The sequence below is a fragment of the Tachyglossus aculeatus genome, chromosome 11 (genome assembly GCF_015852505.1).
Source record: "Tachyglossus aculeatus isolate mTacAcu1 chromosome 11, mTacAcu1.pri, whole genome shotgun sequence".
In the NCBI taxonomy this organism is placed as follows: Eukaryota; Metazoa; Chordata; class Mammalia; order Monotremata; family Tachyglossidae; genus Tachyglossus; species Tachyglossus aculeatus.
The window spans coordinates 32,913,865-32,934,736 of NC_052076.1; the positions used below are offsets into that span (position 1 = coordinate 32,913,865).

At 48.7% G+C, this 20,872-nt stretch overlaps 1 protein-coding gene across 1 annotated transcript in view; it reads right to left on the bottom strand.

Moving 5' to 3' along the window:
• Positions 1 to 6,320: 6,320 nt before the first annotated feature.
• MPZL3 (myelin protein zero like 3) overlaps positions 6,321 to 20,872 on the bottom strand; it is a 33,631-nt gene continuing 19,079 nt past the window's right edge. Inside the window, exons 3-6 of the mRNA XM_038754298.1 lie at positions 16,407 to 16,617; positions 12,254 to 12,419; positions 8,768 to 8,831; positions 6,321 to 7,262 (exon numbers count right to left, since the gene is read on the bottom strand). Of these exons, the coding sequence (XP_038610226.1) occupies positions 7,236 to 7,262; positions 8,768 to 8,831; positions 12,254 to 12,419; positions 16,407 to 16,617 (468 nt within the window). The 3' untranslated portion in view covers positions 6,321 to 7,235. The remainder of the gene's footprint in view (positions 7,263 to 8,767; positions 8,832 to 12,253; positions 12,420 to 16,406; positions 16,618 to 20,872) is intronic.

Sequence of the window (20,872 nt, forward strand, 5' to 3'; positions counted from 1 at the left end):
CAGTCAATATCGTTATGGCTTTAGCTGCCTGGTTCTCCAGCTAGGCTAGTCTAAAGCAGCTCAGAAACCTCACACTGAGCGAGGAAGAGGCTCGAAACGGAGAAGTCAACGGCTTACCTGGCTTGTGGAGAACCAGGAGAGTCTGCTGGGAGCCTGCTTCCAACCCCCGCAACAGATCCCGCCGCTGGGTTTGTCCGCAGCACGATTCAGGTGGATTCTATTTTGCAGCCGGGGGTGGCCTCAGAGTTAACCAGTTGCATGACTTCTTAGGTGGTTTTGTTGAGTTCCAGGAAGCCGGCCTCGAAGTTCTCGTTTTGGTCTGGCACCAGAGCTTTCGGGAGAGCTTTTGGGGTTCCACCCGCCAAGCAGCCCCTCCGGGGTGGAAAAGGATCTCAGCCCAGCCCAGGCAGCCAGGGGTGCTCCAAAGGGGAAAGGAGTCTCCTACCTTAAAAAGGAAGAAATTCAAACTGCCCGTTCGATTGTTAGAGGCAGGTGAAGTGGTCTCCTCTATTTCCTTTCTGAAAATACCGCCTAGGGTTGAAGGAGCTTCCTCCTAAACACCCTCAATCCCCTTGAGGTGTGTGGTCCCTTTAGATGTCCTCTCCCACCGTGTGTCTGGGCCTCCCTAGGTATAAGAAAAAAGGAACCGCTCTTCTTCTGTGTAGCACTCAGTCTTAGGATCTGAAGGGATTTTCAGGAGCAATCAATCGATGGCATTTATTGAGCACTTACCGTGTGCAGAGCACTTTACTAAACGCTTGGGAGAGTACAATATAGCAGAGTTGGTAGACCCGTTCCCTTTGCCACAAGGAGCTTACACTCCAGAGGGGTAGACAGGGAAGTGGCGAGGCCTAGTGGGTGGAGCCTGGGAGTTGGAAGGACTTGGGTTCTAATTCTGCCTCCGCCCCCTGTCCGCTGTGTGACCTAGGGGAAGTCACAACTTCTCTGTTCTTCAGTTCCCTTATCTGTGAAATGGGGGTTAAGACTGTGAGTCCCTTGTGCAAACTCGTTGTGAGCTGGCGTGGCTCAGTGGAAAGAGCCCGGGCTTTGGAGTCGGAGGTCATGGGTTCAAATCCCGGCTCTGCCACTTGGCAGCTGTGTGACTTTGGGCAAGTCACTTAACTTCTCTGGGCCTCAGTTACCTCATCTGTAAAATGGGGATTAAGTCTGTGAGCCCCACGTGGGACAACTCGATTACCTTGTATCCACCCCAGTGCTTGCACATAGTAAGCGCTTAACAAGTACCAACATTAATGTGTCTGCTTATCGTTGTATTGTACTCTCCCAAGCACTTAGTACAGTGCCCTGCACAAATTAAGTGTTCAATAAATGCTACTGAATGAATTACCTTGTATCTACTCCAGGGCTACACATAGTAAGCGCTTAACAAATACCATTACATACACCAAATACCATTCTCTACAGAGAAGCAGCGTGGCTCAGTGGAAAGAGCCCGGGCTTTGGAGTCAGTGGTCATGGGTTCAAATCCCGGCTCTGCCAATTGTCAGCTGTGTGACTTTGGGCAAGTCACTTAACTTCTCTGTGCCTCAGTTACCTCATCTGTAAAATGGGGATTGACTGTGAGCCCCCTGTGGGACAACCTGATCACCTTGTAATGTCCCCAGTGCTTAAAACAGTGCTGTGCACATAGAAAGCGCTTAATACCATTATTATTATTATTATTATTTAAAAAATCCCAAAACATTACAATGAATTACGAATACGTACACAAGTGCTGCAGCGCTGAAGGTGGGGTGAATATCAAGTCCTTCCTTCTAGGCTGTAAGTTCACTGTGGGCAGGGAATGTGTCTGCTTATTGTTGTATTGTACTCTCCCAAGTGCTTAGTATGGTGCTCTTCACACAGTAAGCACTACATAAATATGACTGAAAGAATGACTTAGATAAGGCTTTGAAAGTGGGGAGACTTGTGGTCTGTCGCATATGAAGAGGGCTTCCGATCTAAAGGGACAAAGGAGTTAGAAATGCAGGTGAAACAAAATAGAGACTGAACTTACAGGCCTTTCCCTGAGGACTGAGAGGGTTCTGGGGGATGGGGAGGCAGGAGGATTCTCCATCCTCACCAGGGACTTCAAAATCAATCAATCAATCAATCAATCGTATTTATTGAGTGCTTACTGTGTGCAGAGCACTGTACTGAGCGCTTGGGAAGTACAAGCTGGCAACATATAGCGACAGTCCCTACCCAACAGTGGGCTCACAGTCTAGTCCAGACATTTCCCATCTGGATTCACTCAGGCTATGTCAGACAACGTCTAGGACTAGTTTTACGGAGCGGCCCCGGAGGCAAAGACAGATACCCAAGTAGAAGGGTGATGACACCGCTCTTCTCTAGACTCTGAGCTCATTAATGGGCAGGGAAACTGTCTACCAACTCTGTGGTATTGTACTCTCCCAAGCGCTTAGTACAGAACTCTGTACATGGGGAGTACTCAAAAAATGCCATTGATTGATTCTCAGTACCCCAGCCTGGCTTGGTCTGTCCTGTCGAGGGGAACTGGGCGGGCGGAGGAATTATCCCATTGATTCACTTTGTGTAGACACCCCCAAACCAGTCGATCCAGGACCCAGTGGGAATTGCTGTATAAATTAGAGTGGAAGCTCCTTCTTGGCAGGGAACATGTCATGTCTTCGTTTTGTATTCCCCAAGGACGTAGTGCGTTACAACCAATCACCACCATCAGTATTTACTGAGCGCTTACTACATGCAGAGCACTGTAGTAAGTGCTTGGGAGAGTACAATACAACAGAGTTGGTTGACAAGTTCCCTGCCCACACTGAACCAATGGGTGCTCAACAAATAATGTCACCACTGCATAAGTCAGAGTTCATCTTCAATGATGATGATGGCATTTATTAAGCGCTTACTATGTGCAAAGCACTTTCTAAGCACTGGGGAGGATACAAGGTGATCAGGTTGTCCCTCGTGGGGCTCACAGTCTTCATCCCCATTTGACAGATGAGGTAACTGAGGCCCAGAGAAGTTAAGTGACGTGCCCAAGGTCACACAGCTGACAATTGGCAGAGCCAGGATTTGAACCCATGACCTCTGACTCCCAAGCCCATTCATTCATTCATTCATTCATTCAATCGTATTTATTGAGCGCTTACTGTGTGCAGAGCACTGTACTAAGCGCTTGGGAAGTACAAGTTGGCAACATATAGAGATGGGCCAGAGCACGCTCTTTCCATTGAGCTATGCTGCTTCTCAATGCACAAATAGCCACTGTGGCTTCCTCAGCTGCTCAATCTATGGTATTTATTGAGCGCTTACTGTGTGCAGGACATTGTACTAAGTGCTGGGGAAAGAACAGAACAATAGAGGTGGTAGATGCAATCCCTGCCCACAAGGAGTTTACAGTCTACGGGGGGAGACAGACATTAAATGTCAGATGGGGGAAATGGCAGAGTAGAAGGTTATGTGCGTAAGTGTTGAGGGACTCGGGTGAGTATCAAAATGAGTATCATAGCCAAGTACATTGAAGAGGGGAAATCAATCAATAAATCAATCGTATTTATTGAGTGCTTACTGTGTGCACAGCACTGTATTAAACACTTGGGAAGTACAAGTTGGCAACATATAGAGACAGTCCCTACCCAACAGTGGGCTCACAGTCTAAAAGGAAATGAAGGTTTGGCTAATGAAGGCCTCTTGGGGATGTGAATTTAGTAGGGCTTTGAAGGAAGGGAGCGGGGCTGACTGTTGGATCTGAAGGGGAAGGGGAAACTCAAACCCAACTCCAATCCCACGTCCACACACAACACCACAGCCTGGCAAGGTGCAAACTGGTTTATTGGCCACAGCCCAGTAACGATCCCAACGGCTCCAGAAGGCAGACAGGAAGGATCATCGGCACGATCCACAGAGCAAAGCACAGTCCGGCGAGGGGACCATGACCTTAAGGCCCGGTGAACCCAACTGCCCCATCCTGAAGGAGGAATGGAACAGCGGGAAAGGCAGCGGCTTCAAAGGAACGACCAGTGAAAGCTGCAGGATGGCTGGAGACCCTCAAACCGGCAACAGGATATTCTGAACTAAAGCTGGCTCCCCAGACAGCTTGTCTTTGAACAGGATGCAGAACCTTTCCCCAGTGCTGCCTGCCAGAGACTTAAGCGATCTCCCCGGGGCCTGGAAGGGAGACGGGTTACCAGGGAAACCTAAGGCACTTTGCTACCAGTTGGTGTTGAGTTACATGCTCAGCCCCTGTTGGTGCCCAGATAAGCCAGAGACATCTGAGAGCTGCCAAGGCTCAGCAAAGAGGGGGAAAGATGGGCTATTGGTCACTCTATTGGGTCCACTGAAGAGCAGCCAGAAGGCACAGACAGAGAAGCCACCTGGACCCCACGGGGGCCGGAGGAGGAAACCGATAGTGATCTTGTGGTCAACGACGTGACCACAGGCTACTGGACTGACGCGGTTTTCAGCTTTGCCCCCGAGCGTCACGGGCTGAACCGTTTGGCCATTCTGAATGAGGGGACCGTCCAAATCTTGATTAAGGTGGAAAATAAGATCCAGGGCACTCAGCACTGCCTACCCAAGACCCACCGACAAATGAGTCCTCAAGGCAGGCAGGAAGCCGGGGGCCAGACTGGTCCAGCCAAATAGTTCAACTAATAGGCAGTGGCTTTTTTTCTTTTCGCTTCTTCCTAACTGCAAACCCAAATGTCCATCCTGATAGCAGCTTTTCTTAACCCGACCCTGGGACGTGCATCTCTGCCAAAGAGGCTTAGCCCTGGTCAACGGACAAATCGCACCTGATCAAGGGAGATACAGGGTGAGCAGACTGGCACTGCCTATTCCTTTCCACACCCTTTTACCAACCTGCTGTGGAGCTCTGGCTGCAGTCTCAACCACCTGTTCCTAAGAGAAGCAGTGTGGTGTAGTGGTTAGAGCAGGAGGCTGGAAATCAGGACATGGGTTCTAATCCCAGCTCTGCCACTTGTCTTCTGGGTGACCTTAGGCAAATAACAACTTCTCTGTGCCTCAGTTACCACATCTGGAAAATGGGGGTTAAGACTGAGCCCCACCGAGGGACAGGGTCTGCGTCCAACCCAATTTACTTGTATCCACCCCACCATTCATTCATTCATTCACTCAATCGTATTTATTGAGCACTTACTGTGTGCAGAGCACTGTACTAAGCACTTTGGAAGTAAAAGTTGGCAACATATAGAGACAGTCCCTACCCAACAGTGGGCTCACAGTCTAGAAGGGGGAGACAGAGAACAAAACAAAACATGTGGACAGGTGTCAAGTCGTCAGAACAATCACAGTGCCCGGCACTTATTAAGCACTTAACAAATACCACAATTACTATTATTATTATTACTGTTAAGAATAGTTGAAAAGAAGATGGACAATGGATTTCCACCAAAGTCACTTCTCAGGGATTTTTTCCAAGAGCAGTTCTGAGCTGAAGGTCCCTGAGAACCAACTCACAAGCAGCCCCAGGAAGTTGCATCACTGTTCCAACTCCTGAGTTGATGGAGACGCGGAGCGCTGATGAAAAGAGGGAAGGGGATTGGCCTGAGGTAGGTCACGCCGCCTCCATTACCTCACCCAGTTCTACTGTCTGAAAAATGGGGTGATCAGTGCCCAGGCACCCCTCCAGCTTGGGAAACTGAACTTCAGACCTGAAAGGGGGAAAGAGAGGGCTGGGTTTCCTCTTCCCACATCCTATCGAGGGAAGCTAGAAGTGGGAAACCCTGGGTTTCACCGACTCGGGGGCGGATCGAGGGAGCATTCCGCTCAGCAGTAATGCCGACCTCCTCCTTGTGTGTACGTGTGTGGGCGGGGGAAGGAGAGGGCAGAGGTTGTTTAGATATTGTGCCCCTTTCCTGGCCGATTCAATGATGTTTAGAAGCGGCAACATACTGAGTGTGATCACTCAACTTCCTGGCCTCATCACCTTCAGGAAGTGGAAGGAAGCTGCAGGAAGGGGAGCTCTGAGCTCTGCTTGATCCCTGCCTTTGGCTCCATCCCTCAGGAAGAATTTTTCCCATCTCCCAGGAGTCAGCTCTGACACCCGGATTGCCCCCTGGATCCTCAGAAAGCAGCCCAGCTTGGAAGACAACAAACTGGTGTCATTGCAGCAAGTCAACATCACCCGTATGTCGCTCCTTAGGAGCTACTGGGCTCAAGACTGAACTCTCTTCGCTGGGCCTGCTGGGTGACCTTGGGCAAGTCACTTCATTTCTCTGTGCCTCATTTCCTCATCAGTAAGAAATGTGGTTAAGATACCATTTCTCCCTCCCGCTTAGCCTGTGAGCCTCATGTGGTTATATTGCAACTACCCCAGTGCTTAGGACATATTTAAGAGCTTAAGAAATATCACAATTATTATTAAGAAGCTTTGGAAAGGCGGAGAGGTAACCAGACTGAAGCTGATTCGGCACGGAGTTTGGACAGGTCTGTCCCGTCCTCCCATCTACCGTATAACTATCTCCTCCGAAATCGGGTCATTCTCAAAGCCAAGCTCAAGAGGAAAAGGGATTCTCCCCTCTCCACCACTTCCCCTTAGGATAAGGCATCATTAAACAATGAAAATCCCCTCTAGCAAATGGATGATGATTTATTGATCCTCGCAGACCATTGGATTTTGTGCCCGTACCACCAAGGAATCCCAATTTAGCCTGCAAGCGTAGCTTGGAGAAGGATGGAAGTAGACGGTGGACTTGGGATTTTAGAGAAGCCCATCATGGTCAGATATGTGACCTGGACCAAAGGAGTCACCCCAACATATACTTTCCTGGGATGGCCCTGAACAGCCCAGGTCCAAGGATTTGCAGATTCTGGACTTGGGGGGAGTGGGGTGAAGAGGGTGGGAGAGGAAAAGTGCATCTCTGGGGGTTGTCAGACCACCCAACAATTCAGATTCCCCTCCACTAACTGGAAGACATAGAATCGGGTGAGACCCCAAGGCTCTCTCTAGGTAGAGAAAGAAATGCCTTAAATCAGACTGAAAATATTGAAATAAACTTAAAATTATCTGAGAGTTGGAGCCTCTGAGTCTCTCCGAAGCGTTTTCATAAATACAGAAGGAACATTTCTTCAATAAATAAAAGGTTACTGAACAGTCTTGAGAACTGAACTCTAGTTTCCCGTCAAATCAGGCTGGCTTCACTTTGGTGTGGCCCCGGCAGCCAAGGTGAAGAGACGTTTTGCGCTGAGCAGACAGAGGCTTCAGCATCGCTTTGCCGTAAGCACTGACACTGTCAATACGCCTCATCACTGTCAGAATCCTAAACAGGAAGGAAAGGGAGTCAGTCAGTCAGTCAATTTTACTTATTGAGCGCTTACTGTGTGCAGAGTACCACACTAAGTGCTTGGGAGAGTACAATAGAGCAATAAAATCAGCAAGGTGTAGTGGATAGAGCACAGGCTTTGGAGTTAGATAATAATGATGGCATTTATTAAGCGCTTACTATGTGCAAAGCACTGTTCTAAGCACTGCGGGGGATACAAGGTGATCAGTTTGCCCCACGGGGGGCTCACAGTCTTCATCCCCATTTTACAGATGAGGGAACCGAGGCACAGAGAAGTTAAGTGACTTGCCCAAAGTCACACAGCTGACAAGTGGCGGAGCCGGGATTAAAACCCATGACCACTGACTCCAAAGCCTGGGGCTCTTTCCACTGAGCCACGCTGCTTCTCTAAGCCAGGAGGTCATGGCTCTAATCCCAGCTCTGCCACTTATCTGCTGTGTGATCTTAGGCAAGTCACAACTTCTCTGTGCCTCAGTTACGTCATCTGTAAAATAGGGATCGAGACTGTGAGCCCCATATGGGACAGGGACTGTATTCAACCCTATTTGCTTGTATCCAACCCCAGCGCTAAATACAGTGTCTGGCACACGGTAAGCACTCCCTGAAAGGTGCCCCTTGGCTCCAGGGAGCAGTCAGGAGCTGGAAGCTTCTGAATCAGCCCACACCTAGCCAGGAATTCCCGTGGAGAAAGTGAGCGGTGGCCAGATCTCGGGGCCGTAGGCGTCTGCCGAGTTAACTTTTGGCTTCAAAAGGTACAAGTCAGCCCCTGGGAGCTGCCGCTTGTCATGTCAGTTTTCACATCTCACCTCTCCCTCTCTGCCAGGCAGGGGACGAGGCGGTGTCTATTTATAGCTACTCAACTAGATCAGAAAGGTGTGCATCTGTTTATCGACAGATAGGCAGATCTGTCTCAGTCACGTGGGCCTGCTGTGGAGGCCTAAGGTCCCTTGGGATTGTCAAAACAGTCGAACGCACATCATCCTGTCACGCTCAAAACCCCCAAGTCCCCCTCCTCCACCTCCGTTTTTCTGGGTGGGGATCGACCCTTGGGTGGGGGGAACCCAAAACAGGAAGCAGCCGACTGGCTAAAGAGGGTGGGGTTCCTGCAACCAGACAGACACAGCGGTTGAGCTTGGGAATCCAGAAGTCAAAAACAGCTGACTTTCAATTTCTGCATGGAAGGCAGTGTTTTGTAATCCGATCGCAGGCCATTCTGTCCTCTCTCTGCTCTTACCACACCTCAGAAGCCTTTCTCACACGCATAATCCTGTGAAAACTACACTGGCGGCCTGACTCAGCAGCGTAGACAGGGTCTTTCAGGGAAGGGGAGGAGACTCCCATGGACAAGTCCAAGTCCCGGCTTTTCACCTGAAGGGTGGGCAGTCTTCCCAAGGCCCGTCCAGGCCACATTTTGTCCAGCCTGGGCTGGGAGGGGACCAGAAGCAGGGAGTGGGGAGAAGAGGGGGCCGCGGGGAATTTACCAGGCAATCCGCACACCGGATACAAAGCTTTCCCATGCAGTCCTCTTGCTCCTCCTGGTCGGTGCTGCGCAGAAGAGTACGGAATCGGTTAGGGTACCTCGCCTCGTCAGACTGTTAAACTCCTAGAGGGCAAAGGCCACGAGAGACCACGTCTGCTGTCCTGATTGCCTGAAGCTTCCCACCCAAGTCCGAGGGTCATGAAGTCCTTTTAATCTTGGCCTACGGAAGTTGCTATCTGAGGACCAACACTCTGTTGGTTATGGGAACCAATTCCTGTCCCCCATGTCTAGCCTTCAACCTTCTCCCATAATAGGCAGTGAATTGGAAGAAGATAACGCACGCCTCAGGTGACTTGGTTAGATTCTCAGGACCCAGGCTTTTGATTTAGGGTTGGCATCCTGGTTCCAGCTCTTGCCCATCTGAGTAACAAAGTTGGGGAGCAGAATGACTCAACTTGATTCAATGATTCCCCCGCTACAAAAAAAGATGCCACCCTGGTGACTCGAACTCCACATGTCTAAAACTGAACTTCTCAGCCTCCTTCCCAAGCCCATTCCCGCTCCTAACCTTCCCATCTCAGTCCAAGCCACCCAACATCCATCCTGACCCAGAACCCCAAAACTTGGGTGTCATCCTCAACTCCTCGCTGACTTTCAGCTCTCCCATTCAATCAACTGCTAAATCTATCTTGTTTTTCCTCCACATTTCCTGGACCTGGCCTTTCCTCTCCACGCCTCTAGACCGTAAGCTCGTCCTCTAGACTGTAAGCTCGTTGAGGGCAAAGAACATATCTTCCACCTCTGTTATATTTGTACTCTCCCAAGAGTACAGAGCTCTGCACACAGTAAGCACTCAATATATACAACCGATCGATTGATTGATCCAAATGGCCTCTACCCTGGTCCGAGCTTATATCCCAGTAATAGTAGACTACTAATAGCAGACTACTGTCAGCCCTCTCACTGGTCTCCCTGCCTCCAACCTATACTACAAATGGCTTCATCTTCTTGAAGAGTCACTCTGTAGACACTTCTCTGCTCCTCAAAAAGTTCCAATAACTTCCCATCTTTTGCAACAAGAAAAATTCCTCACCGTCTATCAGTAGTATGTACTGGGCACTTAGTGTGGGGGCAGGGCAATGAATCAAGTGCTTAGGAGAAGCAGGGTGGCTCAGTGGAAAAGAGTAGAAAAGAGCACGGGCTTTGGCGTCGGAGGTCATGGGTTCAAATTCCGGCTCCGCCAATTGTCAGCTGTGTGTCACTTAACTTCTCTGTGCCTCAGTTACCTCTTCTGTAAAATGGGGATGAAGACTGTGAGCCTCCCGTCGGACAACCTGATCACCTTGTAACATCCCCAGCGCTTAGAACAGTGATTTGCACATAGTAAGTGCTTAATAAATTCCATCATTATTATTATTAGCTCTCCTCATTTTAGGTACGTGTTCTTCAGCCACTGCATTTGGATCTGTACCCTTTGAGCACTTCATATTCACCCCACCCTCAGCCAAAAGCCCTTAAATATATATATATATATATATATATATATCTCCTTAAAATATTTTAATGCCTGTCTCCCCCACTAGACTGTATGCTCCCTGTGGGCAGGGACTGTTTCTACCAACTCTGTTGTACCATCTAATAATAATAGTAATAATAATAATGATGGAATTTATTAAGCACTTACTATGTGCAAAGCACTGTCCTAAGCACTGGGGAGGTTACAAGGTGATCAGGTTGTCCCACGGTGGGCTCACAGTCTTAATCCCCATTTTACAGATGAGGTAACAGGCCCAGAGAAGTTAAGTGACTTGCCCAAAGTCACACAGCTGACAATTGGTTGAGCCGGGATTTGAACCCATGACCTCTGACTCCAAAGCCTGGGCTCTTTTCACGGAGCCATGCTGCTTCTCTAATTGAACCTCACTCTCAACTCTCCCATTTCCATCCTAGCGTGGAACTCCTCCTCCCCTTCCCCATCCCCCCGGCCTTACCTCCTTCCCCTCCCTACAGCACCTGTATATATGTATATATGTTTGTACGGATTTATTACTCTATTTATTTATTTGTACATATTTATTCTATTTATTTTATTTTGTTAATATGTTTTTTTCTGTCATCTGTCTCCCCCTTCTAGACTGTGAGCCTGCTGTTGGGTAGGGACCGTCTCTATATGTTGCCAACTTGTACTTTCCAAGCGCTTAGTACAGTGCTCTGCACACAGTAAGTGCTCAATAAATACGACTGATTGATTGATTGATTGATTACAGTCCAGCTCACCCCTATTTCAAAGCTTTCCTAAGATTCCATTTTCTTGAGCATCTGGAAGAGTACAGTAGAGTTAGAAGACATGGTTCTTGCCCTCAAGAAGCTTAGAGAAGCAGTATGGTCTAGTGGAAAGAGCACCGCTCTGGGAGTCAAAGGACCTGGGTTCTAATTCCGCTTCTAACACCTGCCTGCTGTGTGAGCACAGGTAAGTTACTTCACCCGCCCTCATTTTCCTCATCAGCAAAATGGGGATAAAATAGCAGTTCTCCCTCCTAATTAGAGTATGAGCCCCATGTGGGACAGAGATTGCACCCGACCCGATCATCTTGTATCTACTCCAGTGTTAGCACAGTGTCTGGTACATCGTAAGCGCTTAATACCACTATTAATAGTAGTATAGTACATTTATGCATTTCCATTTGTATATGCACTTTATCTGTCTCTTCACCCTGATATAGTTAAACTATTTCCTGTAATATCCCTCTACTCACACTTTCTGTAACTTTGGTCTGTCTCCCCCAATAGACTGTAAGCTCCAGGAAGACAGACAATAGGTGTCTTTTCTACTGCTAGACTCTCCCGAGTACCGAGCAGAGTGCTTCTCGCTCTCTCCCCAAAGGCGCTCGATAAATACCATGTTCCCTCCCTGCCTCTCTGCCCACCTCCCGAGCGCTTAGTACAGTGCCCTGCACGCATTTATTTATTTATCTTACTTGTACACATCTAGTCTATTTATTTTATTTTGTTAGTACATTTGGTTTTGTTCTCTGTCTCCCCCTTTTAGACTGTGAGCCCGCTGTTGAGTATGTTCCCACTGTTGGGCAGGGACTGTCTCTATATGTTGCCAATTTGTACTTCCCAAGCGCTTGGTACAGTGCTCTGCACACAGTAAGCGCTCAATAAATACGATTGATGATGATAAATACCACCGAGGGATTAATTCCCTCTGGCATCCTCTCTCCCGTCTTCCTACGTGGTTCTTCAAAAATCAGGATTTGCAAACTTCAGCTCTAACCACTTTCACCAGGGTTTTCCCACCTCTGACCCGCGGCAGAACAACTTCCTGTTACAGGAAGAATGAAATGTCCCAGGAGAAATATTCCAGGAGAAGGGGGCGTCAAGGGGCCGGGGAGTGGAGCGGAGGGAGGCAACTCAGTTTACTAGCCACTCAAAACTGAGCCCTCAAAATGAAATGAGTCGCGTGAATCGCGGTTGAACTTACTCATCCGAGACTTCGATGGAAGACTTCTTATAGCCAGACTTGCTCCTCTTTTTCAGCCCCGCCGACTTTCGGCCCATCCTCACCAAGAGCAGGGTGACCACGATGGCTGAAGGAATGAAGACCATGATGGACAGCAGGGTGGTGGATGAGAGCTGGGTGACAAACCCTGGGCAGAAAGGGAGGCAGGAGACAGAAGTGTCAAAATGTCTCCTTGGGGAAACGAAAAGAACAGCAGGTTATTTGGGGCTGTTGACCCGAAGAACTACCTGACTGCTAGGAGCTGCCATGTCAGAAGAGGCACTCAAAGGAAGATGGAAGTCTTTACCCCCAGAGAGCTTAGTCCACAGATACCAATCAATCAATCAATCGTATTTATTGAGCGCTTACTGTGTGCAGAGCACCGTACTAAGCGCTTGGGAAGTACAAGTTGGCAACATATAGAGACAGTCCCTACCTATCCTGGATGGTCTTCACCCTTAGACCTGAAGATCTCTCACAAGATCAGAGACTCTTTCACACAACCTGATCACCTTGTATCCTCCCCAGTGCTTAGAACAGTGTTTTACACATAGTAAGCGCTTAACAAATGCCATCATTATTATTATTATTACCATTTCACCTGTGAGCCCACTGTTGGGTAGGGACTGTCTCTATATGTTGCCAACTTGTACTTCCCAAGCGCTTAATAAATACGATTGATTGATAATAGAACCTATTATGGCCTAGTGGAAAGTACACAGGGCTGGGAGTCAGAAGGGCCTGGGTTTTAATCCCGGTTTTGACAATTGCTTGCTGTGTGACCTTGGGTAAGTCACTTAACTTCTCTGCGCCTCAGTTCATTCATTCACTTGATCGTATTTATTGAGTGCTTACTGTGTGCGGAGCATTTGGGAGAGCACAATACAAACAAAAAACAGGCACATTCCCTGACCACGAGCTTACAGTATAGAGAGACAGACATTAATATAAATAAATTATAGATATGTACATAAGTGCGATGAGGCTGGGAGAGGAGACGAATTCTCCTGTTCTCCCTCCTACTCAGACTGCGAGCCCCATGCGGGATGCTAATTAACGTATATCTACCCCAGCGCTTAGAACAGTGTCTGATACACAGTAAGCGCTTAACAAATATTGTAAAAACAAATACAAAAAACAAAACAAATAATAAGGGAAGATTTGGGACAGAAACGTAGGGCTTTGGCAACAGGTCAGCCTGTAGCCTCGCCCCGTTGATTCCCATTTCAGGGGGCTCATTCAGGAGTCAAGAAGAAGCCAACTGAGAACACCCCAGACAGCGACAGGGAGTGAAGTGTGCGGGGGTGGGGGGTATTTAATGGCTCCTCCATTCTGGTTCAGAGGGTCACCAATCAATCAATCAATCGTATTTATTGAGCACTTACTGTGTGCAGAGCGCTGTACCAGGTGCTTAGCACTGTACTAAGCACTGGAGAAAGGGCGTGAGGAAAGAGGTCTGAGACAGTTACATCTTGAGGCCTCTCAGAGGCAGTTGCAGGATCCCGGGGAATTGAATTCCCAAGTTAGGGAGCAGAGGGGTGGAAGCGGGTGGAGACCCCTGGACCTCTGGGATTTGTTGTTCCGGAACTAGAGGAACTTTAGTGCTCACTGAGCAGGTGTCAATCAATTTATTGCGCGTGCACTGTGTGCAGAACACTATAGTGAGCCCTTGGAGGGGTACAGAACAATAGAATAGGGCTCGTTGTGGGCAGGGAATGTATCTGCTTATTGTTATCGTGTACTCTCCCAAGTGCTTAGTACACGGTAAGCATTCCACCAATTCATTCATTCAATCGTATTTATTGAGTGCTTACTGTGTGCAGAGCGCTTGGGAAGTCCAAGTTGGCAACATATAGAGACGGTCCCTACCCAACAGTGGGCTCACCGTCTAGAAGATGACTGATGACCAATATGATTGAAGTGAATGAATCAATGAACTTCATGGGCCTTTCTAAAATTCAGGCATTTCAGGTGTCATTCTGGGTTCCAAACAGCTCCCTAAATACCGAAACTTCCATAGGCCGAACTACACTGGAGCAGCTAGAACCCCAGAGCATTGCACGAGAAGCAGCGCGGCTCAGTGGAAAGAGCCCAGGCTTTGGAGTCAGAGGTCATGGGTTCAAATCCCGGCTCCGCCAATTGTCAGCTGTGTGACTTTGGGCAAGTCACTTCACTTCTCTGGGCCTCAGTTACCTCATCTGGAAAATGGGGATGAAGACTGTGAGCCACCCCGTGGGACAACCTGATCACCTTGCAACCTCCCCAGCGCTTAGAACGGTGTTTTGCCCATAGTAAGCGCTAATTAAATGCCATCATCGTCACTTAGTACAGTGCCCTGTTTACAGAAAGATACCACTGATTGACTGTTTAGGGGACCAGAACTCCTACACGTCTGAACTGTGTGAATGGGGGTTTAGAGCATGTGCATTGACAGCTTTAGTAGCTCGTAATACATATGCTGTAGCTTCAGAACTACAAGTCCCAGGAGCCCCTGGGCCTTTAAACCTCCCCTCTTTTTTATGGTATTTGTTAAGCACCTACTATGTGCCAGGCACTATACTAAGCACTAGGGTAGATATGAGCTAATTAGACTGGACACAGTTCATGTCCCACTTGGGGTTTACAGCTTTAATCCCCATTTTCCAGATGAGGTAACTGAGGTGCGGAGTAGTAAAGTGGCTTGCCCAAGGTCACAAAGGAGGAAAGTGGTGGAGCCGGAATTAGAACTCAGGTCCTCTGATTCCCAGGCCGGTGCTCTCTCTGCTGTGCCACGCTGCCGTTCCTTTCGCCGTTCCTGCCCCACGACGCTGGGGGAGGAGGGACTCAGATCTGAAATTCTGCCGTCTGAACTTTCTGGAGTGGGGAGACTTCAGATCCAAGGACCCTAAAGCTTAATTTCACCGGAGAACAGAGTCAACAAATGGAAACTAAAACAAAGAGGAAGTGAGAAACAAAGAGGAAGTGAGACAAAAAAGAACCTGAAGAGAAGGTCCCCTCTGCAGAGGCCAGGAAAGTGGAGACTCCCCAGTGAGTCAACCTGTTTGCAACTAAGTCCCCCACAGCTCCTCTTTCATTCATTCATTCAATCGTATTTATTGAGCGCTTACTGTGTGCAGAGCACTGGACTAAGCGCTTGGGAAGTACAAGTTGGCAACATATAGAGACGGTCCCTACCCAACAACGGGTTCACAGTCTGGAAGGGGGAGACAGACAACAAAACAAAACATGTGGACAGGTGTCAAGTCGTCAGAACAAATAGAATTAAAGCTAAATCAATCAATCAATCGATCAATCGTATTTATTGAGCGCTTACTATGTGCAGAGCACTGTACTAAGCGCTTGGGAAGTGCAAATTGGCAACATATAGAGACAGTCCCTACCCAACAGTGGGCTCACAGTCTAAAAGGGGGAGACAGAGAACGACACCAAACATACTGACAAAATAAAATAAATAGAATAGATATGTACAAATAAAATAAATAAATAAATAAATAGAGTTAAAAATATGTACAAACATATATACGTATATACAGGTGCTGTGGGGAAGGGAAGGAGGTAAGATGGGGGGGATGGAGAGGGGGACGAGGGGGAGAGGAAGGAAGGAAGGAAGGAATCAATCAATCAATCAATCGTATTTATTGAGCGCTTACTATGTGCAGAGCACTGTACTAAGCGCTTGGGAAGTACAAATTAGCAACACAATTGAGTAATGCACACAGTAAATGCACATCATTAGCAAAATAAATATGTACAAGTAAAATAAATAGAGTAATAAATCTGTACAAACTTATATACAGGTGCTGTGGGGAGGGGAAGGAGGTAGGGCTGGGGGGATGGAGAGGAGGAGAGGAAAAAGGGGGCTCAGTCTGGGAAGGCCTCTTGGAGGAGGTGAGCTCTCAGTAGGGCTTTGGAGGGAGGAAGAGAGCTAGCTTGGCGGATGTGCGGAGGAAGGGCATTCTGGGCCAGGGGGAGGACGTGGGCCGGGGGTCGACGGTGGGACAGGCGAGAATGAGGTACAGTGAGGAGGTTAGCGGCAGAGGAGCGGAGGGTGCGGGCTGGGCTGGAAGAGCTGGAGCTGGGCAGGCTAGAAACAGGGGGAGGGCCAGATGGGGTGCCTTATCTGTGACCTCCTCACCCCTTTCGGTGATGACCAGCTCGGTCATGGGGACGTTATGGTGCACGTCTGGGGGATTCTTCACCGTGCAGCTGAACGTCCCGTTGTCCTTCACGGTCAGGTGGCTTATGCTGATGGACGCGTCGCCCCGGTACACGTCCCCGACCCAGGAGATCCGGTCTCGGAAGGTGCCGGCCGTGGTCGGGTACTGGAACGACTGATAGTGAAAAATCTGAGGAAGCCAAGTACGATAAGTAAAGAGTTCATTCGGGATGTCCTGAGAACAGGGCTTCGAAACAGGCCCCATTCATTCATTCATTCATTCAATCGTATTTATTGAGCGCTTACTGTGTGCAGAGCACTGGACTAAGCACTTGGGAAGTACAAGTCGGCAACATCTAGAGACGGTCCCTACCCAACAGTGGGCTCACAGTCTAGAAGGGGGAGACAGAGAACAAAACAAAACATACTAACAAAATAAAATAAAGAGAATATGTACAAGTAAAATAAATAAATAAATAGAGTAATAAATACATACAAACATATCATCATCATCAATCGTATTTATTGAGCGCTTACTATGTGCAGAGCACTGTACTAAGCGCTTGGGAAGTACAAATTGGCAACATATAGAGACAGTCCCTACCCAACTGTGGGCTCACAGTCTAAAAGTCTAAAAACATATATACATATATACAGGTGTTATGGGGAAGGGAACGAGGTAAGCCATGGCAGACGTAACTTTGCCAATTGGCTTCTTCTCACCTGGGGAAATCTCAATCAACCAATCCTATTTATTGAGTGCTTTCTGTGTGCACAGCACTGTACTAAGCGCTTGGGAGAGTACAATATAACAGAGTTGGTAGACCTGTTCCCAGCCCACAACAAGCTTACGGTTCAGAGTCTCAAACATTTCTGCCCAGTTTACAGCTGGAGAAACTACGCCTAGTGAGAGGGCTTCTCTGGAGAATCTGTGAAAATACAGTGCATTTTTTAAAAAAAGGTATTTGTTAAGTGTTTACTATGTGCCAGGCACTGTTTAAGTGCTGGAGTAGAACAAGATAATCAGGTTAGACATAGTTCCTGTCCCACATAGGGCTCACAGGCCTAATCCCCATTAAAGAGAAGCAGCATGGCTTAGTGGAAAGAGTTCGGGCTTTGGAGTCAGAGGACATGGGTTCTAATCCCGGCTCCGCCACCTGTCTGCAGTGTGACCTTGGGCGAGCCACTTAACTTCTCTGTGCCTCGGTTACCTCATCTGTAAAGTGGGGATGAAGACTGGGAGCCCCATGTGGGATGATCTGATTACCTTGTGTCTCCCCCAGCGCTTAGAACAGTGCTTGGCACATAGTGAGCCCTCACAAATACCATAATTATTATTATTATTTTACAGATGAGATAACAAGCACAGACAAGTGAACTGACTTGCCCAAGGCCATTAGCGGACAAATCGCAGAGCCAGGATTAAAACCCAGGTCCTCTGACTCCACTAGGTCTCTCTGCTTCATAGCGCTTGGCTCATAGTAAACACTTTACAAATACCATCCTAAAAAAAAAAAAGATCTGAGAGGAGCATCCAAGAATCCCAACTCCACCTCCCTTCCAGCCACTTAAGCCATTCTCACTGGAGTCTAGAGATAATGAAGAGCCAATTAAAAGTAATGACTTTTCCGGGTAATTACCTGGCACTAGCTCACATTGTTCCAGCACTGCCTGGCTAGCTGGTAAGAAAGTGTGATTTCCAGGCAAGCGAAAAAGGGAAATGAAATCTGGTTGCTACAGCTACAGGGCTTTGGGGAGGTGTCTCACTCACAAGAAGGCTTTTCATCTCCATCAGCCAGTGGTGCAAGTGGTTTTTGCTGGGTTTTTTTGTTTGTTTCTTGACTGGTTACATTTCTCCCCTCTGAGCCACAGAAGCCCTCCCTGATCAGGTGGTGGGAAGAGGAGACCAACTATGATTCATACTATCACTTATCTTTCAATCAATCGTATGTATTGAGCGCTTACTGTGTGCAGAGCACTGTACTAGGCACTTGGGAGAGTACAACAGAGCTGGTAGACACATTCCCTGCCCCTAGTGAGCTCCCAGTATAGAGTGGGAGACAGACATTACCATCAATAAATAAATCATGGATATGTACATAGGTGCTGCGTGGCTTGGGTGAATAAAGGGAGCAAGTAAGGACGATGCATAAGGGAGTGGGAGAAGAAGAAAGGAGGGCTTAGTCGGGGAAGGCTTCTTGGAGGAGATGTGCTTTCAATAAAGCGTTTAAGGTGGGGAGGGTAATTGTCTGTCAGATAGAAGAGGGAGGGCTTTCCAGGCCAAAAGCAGGATGTGGCGGCTCTCACCCCCGGAGATTTGGTCGGGCAAGTGGGTGTCCTTGATGCCGTTGGTGCAGAAACAGGGTGATGAGGAAGGGACTGGTCCCCTCAGTCACCCCCTTCGCCCGAAAGGCCCGGAGCAAGCTGAGTCAGGACATGGGAGAGAGCGCAATTCCTTGGCCGACTATCGGTATGTCCCGCTCCCGGAAGGCCAGACAGTAAGGAGCCATGGGCGGGCTCTCTCATGTGAGGGCCAGCTCACCTTCGGGAACTTGAAAATCCAGTTTGCTCCAGCCAACTCTGTCTCCCCGCCTTCGGTCTAACCCACAGAGCTCAGAACCGGGCAGGCCATTCTTTAAGATTTCTGAAGTCCTGCAGCCCCTCCACCTTCCCCTGCCTAAAGCGCCCTCCACTCAGCCGAGGAGGTGGAATTTCCTGACTTCCACGCCTCAGGGATATCCCCCATCCTGTGATACCCCTAGGAATCCCCCGCTGGAGGTGAGGAGGAGGCGCTGAATGGCACTCTTATGAGGGAGAGACAAAAATTACTCCCATCCCCCTGCTCCCGACCTTGGCCCTACCTATCTGAGGGAGGGTGTGCGATCAACCATCAGGGTTCAAACCTGCAAATCGTAATCAGAATGGATGCAGAACCTAGGGAGGAGGCCCGAAGAGTCATCATCATCATCATCAATCGTATTTATTGAGCGCTTACTATGTGCAGAGCACTGGACTAAGTGCTTGGGAAGTACAAATTGGCAACATCTAGAGACAGTCCCTACCCAACAGTGGGCTCACAGTCTAAATGGGGGAGACAGAGAACAAAACCAAACATACTAACCAAATAAAATAAATAGAATAGATATGTACAAGTAGAATAAATAAATAAATAGAGTAATAAATATGTACAAACATATATACATATATACAGGTGCAGTGGGGAAGGGAAGGAGGTAAGATGGGGGATGCAGAGGGGGACGAGGGGGAGAGGAAGGAAGGGGCTCAGTCTGGGAAGGCCTCCTGGAGGAGGTGAGCTCTCAGCAGGGCCAAACTGGGCGGGAGGCCAGAGCTCGGCATTGCATCCGGCTGCGGCACTAGCATTCCGGAGAGTTTCGGGCCTGGGCAAATGACATCACCGAGAGAGGCGAGACCAAAGAGAAGGTTTTATGGGATGACTGAACTCCCTCTACTGAGGCGTTTGCTGCTGGGATTGAAACCAGGTCTACGTGATGAGCACGTGAGAGTTTGCCACTTTATGGGATCATCTGCCACAGCCGGCACCTGCGAGACTGACTGATTGACTGCCCTGTGTGTTGCCTTCACGGGGGATGCTTTGCTCTCGGGGAGAAGGTGCCAAGGTAAATGTTCAAGCCAGGGACTTTTCACCACCCTCAGAACAGTTATACAAACAGAACTGCTCACACGAGGCAGCCGCATGAGGCCACAAAAAGGGGGATCCCGAAATAATACTATCCAGTGGGCCTGAGGAGAAAGGTTAAAGTGGAGAGAGCTAGGCTGGGGTTTGGCCAGTCAGGGTTTCTCTCTAGCAGTCCTGGCTGCAGCCCTTACAGAGGAATCAAATCTGACAGCAGAGGGACTGAGTGACTGAAATGTAAAACACCGAAGACTGAGCTCCTTATCTTCCCTCCCAAACCCTGTCCTCTCCCTGACTTTCCCGTCACTGTAGACGGCACTACCAGCCTTTCCGTCTCACAAGCCCGCAACCTTGGTATCATCCTCGACTCCGCTCTCTTGTTCACCCCACACATCCAATCCGTCACCAAAACCTGCCGGTCTCACCTCCACAACATCACCAAAATCCGCCCTTTCCTCTCCATCCAAACCGCTACCTTGCTGGTTCAACCTCTCATCCTTTCCCTTCTGGATTACTGCATCAGCCTCCTCTCTGATCTCCCTTCCTCCTGTCTCTCCCCGCTTCAGTCTATACTTCACTCTGCTGCCCGGATTATCTTTGTACAGAAACGCTCTGGGCATGTCACTCTCCTTCTCAAAAATCTCCAGTGACTGCCTGTCAACCTACGAATCAAGCAAAAACTCCTCACTCTCGGCTTCAAGGCTGTCCATCCCCTCGCCCCCTCCTACCTCACCTCCCTTCTCTCCTTCTCCAGCCCAGCCCGCACCCTCCACTCCTCCGCCGCTAACCT